The 4003-nt window shown below is 53.7% G+C and overlaps 1 protein-coding gene across 1 annotated transcript; it reads left to right on the top strand.

The window, feature by feature from the left end:
* The first annotated feature begins 301 nt into the window (after positions 1 to 301).
* LOC142038393 (zona pellucida sperm-binding protein 3-like) lies at positions 302 to 3604 on the top strand. Its single transcript, XM_075043819.1, has 9 exons — positions 302 to 709; positions 1538 to 1656; positions 1741 to 1844; positions 2052 to 2229; positions 2305 to 2425; positions 2529 to 2620; positions 2690 to 2835; positions 3118 to 3237; positions 3474 to 3604. Exons 1-9 carry the CDS (start codon positions 302 to 304, stop codon positions 3602 to 3604), a joined length of 1419 nt encoding a protein of 472 aa, XP_074899920.1.
* Positions 3605 to 4003: the final 399 nt, after the last annotated feature.

Raw genomic sequence — 4003 nt, 5'->3', positions numbered from 1 at the left:
ACACGGGCAGAGGTCTTGTGGCCAGTAGGCCACTGAGGTGGCAGCAGCTTGCCTGAACAGGCAAGACGGAGGGACACAGGACAAACTGCTCCAGGGCAATTTCCAGTGGCAAGTCCAGGGAAACGACCCTCCATGCCCTGAGAGGGAGGGATGGTCCCAGCTGATTCCCATTGCCCTGGGCTGCTCCTGGCTGGGTGGGGGCCTGCCTGCACCCCCCAGGTGTGGCTGGGCTGCTGGGAGTGCTGGTATAAAAGGCTTCTGAGCAGCATCTCCTCTATGAGCTGGTTTTCCTGGAATCAGGATGGGGTCTGGAGGCAGCTTGGGGCTTGCTCTCTTATGCTGGGTGATGGCTGAAGCAGCATCTTACAGCCCCTGGGTTTTCCCTCAAAGGGACTCAGGGGTCTTGAGGGTCCGGGGCGATTCCTCTTGGAGCTGGCCTCGTGTGCCTTCCTTCTCCCAGCCCTCTCCCTGGGCATGGGTGGACGTCTCCCAGCTCCAGGCTGCTGCCCCGCTGCACCCCGTGGCCGTGCAGTGCCAAGAGGCGCAGATGGTGGTCACGGTGCACAGGGACCTCTTTGGCACAGGGCGCCCGGTCAGGGCTGTGGACCTGACCCTGGGCTCGGATGCCTGCCTGCCTGTTGCCCAGAGCGCTGCTGAGAGCACGGTGACGTTTGTGGCTGGGCTGCACGAGTGTGGCAGCATCCTGCAGGTGAGGTGGGATGCTGGGGTGAGGGGCTGCTCCATCCCTGGTAATGCTGCGTAGGGAGCGGACCTTCGCTGGGCTTTGGCCAGCACTGGGTGGGTAAATGAGAATTATTGTGGACAGCTTAACTGCTAAAGCGTGATGGGCTGTGATGCTGTCGAATTCATCTTGGCAAGGGTCTCGGTCCTAGAAATGACCTGGTAAAGGTGATGTCAGGGTTTGGGTGAGGAGGGTGTCATCTGGTAGCAGTATCTCTCTGGTGAGGGATGGTATGACCATAGCAGAGCTAGTTTTCAGGGTATGGGTGCCATCCTCAAGCCCTAGATGAGGTGCATGCTCAACAGCAAGCAAGGCTTGTAGTGGTTTTATGACTCGGATCCAACTGGATGCATGAGTCTGAGGCAACTGGGCATAGCTTGAAACTGCAGTGGCTGTCATAGGGGAATTAGGGAAAGGGGCTTGCTGACCTTCTCAGCAGGAGAGAAGGGCTGCCTGGAGCTGGTGTGCCCCAGTTAACCTGGGGGCAGCAGGCTTGCAGACCTACTGTCCTACAGCCTCTGCCCACCTGATGTGGGTACTTGCTGGAGTGCCGAAGTCCTTGAGACTGACCTCCTGCAGGGCTGGTACCCTTGTTCTCCTGTGTTTGCATGCCAATACAAAGCTTTGTGTCATCCTATATGTACTGGCTTGGGAATGTGGAGGACAGCCTGTGCCTTTACAGCTGATGGACCTGTGTGTCCTAGCACAGTCAGTGCTGGGTACCCGATGATGCTGAGCTTCTAGTTGACTAGTTTGTTTTACTGACTTACCAGCTCTCCCGCATGTCCTTTCTAGATAACCCCAGACTCCTTGATCTATAAAACAAGTTTGTCCTACAAACCTACTCCTTCTGGGAATCCGGTCATCGTAAGGACCAATGCAGCTGTGGTTCCTATTGAGTGTCACTATCCCAGGTGAGCAAATGGGGGCTGTGTCTTTGCTCCTATGGACCCGAGGTGATGTTGGCATTTTAGTTAACGCACATATCTTCCATTTAGGAAGAGCAACGTCAGCAGTAATGCCATCTGGCCCACATGGGCTCCCTTCCGCTCTACCCTGTCAGTGGAGGAGAGGCTGATGTTCTCCCTACGCCTCATGAATGGTGGGTGCAGCCCTGTTTCCCTCGGGTTCCTGCTCCTGCCAGCTCTTGGCGACGTGCAGAGAGCCCAAACAGAGCTATAACCAGGGCTAAAATCAAATCCTGCAGAAGTGACACGTGAGGTTGCTGTTCAGTTAAGAGGTCCCGTGTGCGAGGGAGGGCAATGTGCTTCTCTCCAAATTGACCTGTAACCTTGACTCTACCTTCCAGATGACTGGAGCACTGAGAGACTGTCCAGTGGCTTCCAGCTGGGAGAAAGCCTGCACCTCCAGGCTGATGTTGTTTCTGGGGGCCATGTACCTCTAAGGCTCTTTGTGGATGACTGTGTTGCTACTCTGAGTCCAGACAGGAGCTCCTCTCCCCGATATGCCTTGATTGACCTCAGCGGGTAAGGGGTGCAGTGCTCTCTGGGTGGTACTGCTGTAGCTGGCTGGGATGTCCCTGACTTCTGACCCTTGTCCAGGTGCTTGGTGGATGGGAGATCAGATGACACCACTTCAGCCTTCATCTCTCCAAGGCCGAGGCAGGAAACACTGCAGTTTGTGGTTGATGCCTTCAAGTTTGCAGGAGATGACAGAAACTTGGTGAGACACGGTGCCCAGCCCTCCTCCCTCAGTGTGTTCAGAAGCTGTGCTGTTCCATGTGAACAAATTTAACCTTGGATGTTGGTTTAATTTTCCCTTCCAGATCTACATCACCTGCCACCTGAAGGTCTCCCCAGCTGACCAAGCCCCAAATCCATTGAACAAGGCCTGTTCCTTCAACAAAGCCAGCAGCCTGTGAGTAGCTGGTGCACATAGGGAGGGGACCAGCCTGGAGAAGAGGGCTTACAGGTAATTCTGTTTCAGCTGGGCTCCTGTGGAGGGTACTGGAGACATCTGCAGCTGCTGTGAGACTGGCAACTGTCCGTTGTATGGAGGATACTCCTGGAGAATTAACCCTCCAGCCAGGTGGCCAAGGAGGCGCTTGAAGAGAGACATCCCTTCCAAGCAAGGTAGGGCTCTGTGTGTCCAAAATGTACCCCCAAGGCAGGGTGACCCTCCAGGTTGGGATGGCCAAGATGCTGGAATATTTTTAGCAAACGCATCTCATCTTAAGGACAAACCCAGCTCTTCTCCAATGTCCTTGGGCAAGTAACTGTACCTGTGTGTCCTCATATTTAAAACTACTAGAAAGCTGCTCTTGCAGGGTCCATCTTTCTGTAAGCCCTGAAATCCAGACTAAGCAGGAATTACCACCTCCCCTGTGTGAACTCATTCATGTCATCTCCTCTTAGGTGGGTTCTCAAAGGCAGCAGAGGCTGAAGTCTCAGTTGGACCACTATTAATCCTTGATTCAGCTCGGGGATTATGGAGTTCCTCAGGAGGCCTTGCACCAGCAGGGAAGACCCCACCTGGTATGTAGTGGTTTTTTTGCAATTTGCTTGACTGTGTCTTCAGGTCTCAATTGAAGGTGACTCCAGGTTGATCTAGTCATGAATCCCCCATGTTTTCACACCTGGACAGATACTTTCTAGTATAATCACCAAAAGGCAGTCTGGGGGACTTCTTCCCAAAGCTACCTGCAAGTTCACCCACAGACAGATGGTGGAAAGCACTTAAATATGTAGTAATTGGCTCTTGTCTCTTCCAGGTGCTGCTGAAGGACTTCCTATGCTGGTCCAAGTTGCCGTGCTCACAGCAGCCACTGTGCTGAGCTTAACTGCTCTTGGACTGTTTCTTGTGTTCAGAAAATGTAGCTGCCCTCCTGGAGTGTCATTGTAACTCCCCAGCCCTAATAAAGAGAAATGTCTGTTCTCCTCTTGTGTCCTCGGTGGGGAGGGGGGACAGCAGTCAGCCTTTGCTCTGGTCTGCTTGGATGGGAGTTGGGGTTATTCTCATACACCATCCTCCAGGTAAGCCATCTCCCAGGGTGGCCACAAGCTCTTGGGAAGCCACCATGAACCAGTGGTGGGACCAAAGATGTAGAGAGAGCTGTGGCTGCCTGAGAGCATCTCCCAAACCACAGCACTTGGAGATGGAAGGTACCACTTTGCAGAAAGACTTTTCAAATGTCCAGTGCTGCTATTGAGGCTCCCCGTATGTTGTATGCTTAGCATGCAATGCTGTGCCTGACAGCGAGGAATCCTAAACACTGGCTGCAAACGAGGTATGGCTCCTATT

The sequence above is a fragment of the Buteo buteo genome, chromosome 13 (genome assembly GCF_964188355.1).
Source record: "Buteo buteo chromosome 13, bButBut1.hap1.1, whole genome shotgun sequence".
NCBI lineage: Eukaryota > Metazoa > Chordata > Aves > Accipitriformes > Accipitridae > Buteo > Buteo buteo.
This window is presented reverse-complemented; position numbering and strand designations above follow the sequence as displayed.

What these genes read in the sequence shown, in the direction of transcription:
- LOC142038393 (XM_075043819.1), top strand. Translation starts at nt 302, where the DNA reads ATGGGGTCTGGAGGCAGCTTGGGGCTTGCTCTCTTATGCTGGGTGATG. An exon ending in TTCAACAAAGCCAGCAGCCT is followed by an intron (nt 2,621 to 2,689) that starts GTGAGTAGCTGG and finishes ATTCTGTTTCAG; the next exon opens with CTGGGCTCCTGTGGAGGGTA. An exon ending in AGACATCCCTTCCAAGCAAG is followed by an intron (nt 2,836 to 3,117) that starts GTAGGGCTCTGT and finishes ATCTCCTCTTAG; the next exon opens with GTGGGTTCTCAAAGGCAGCA.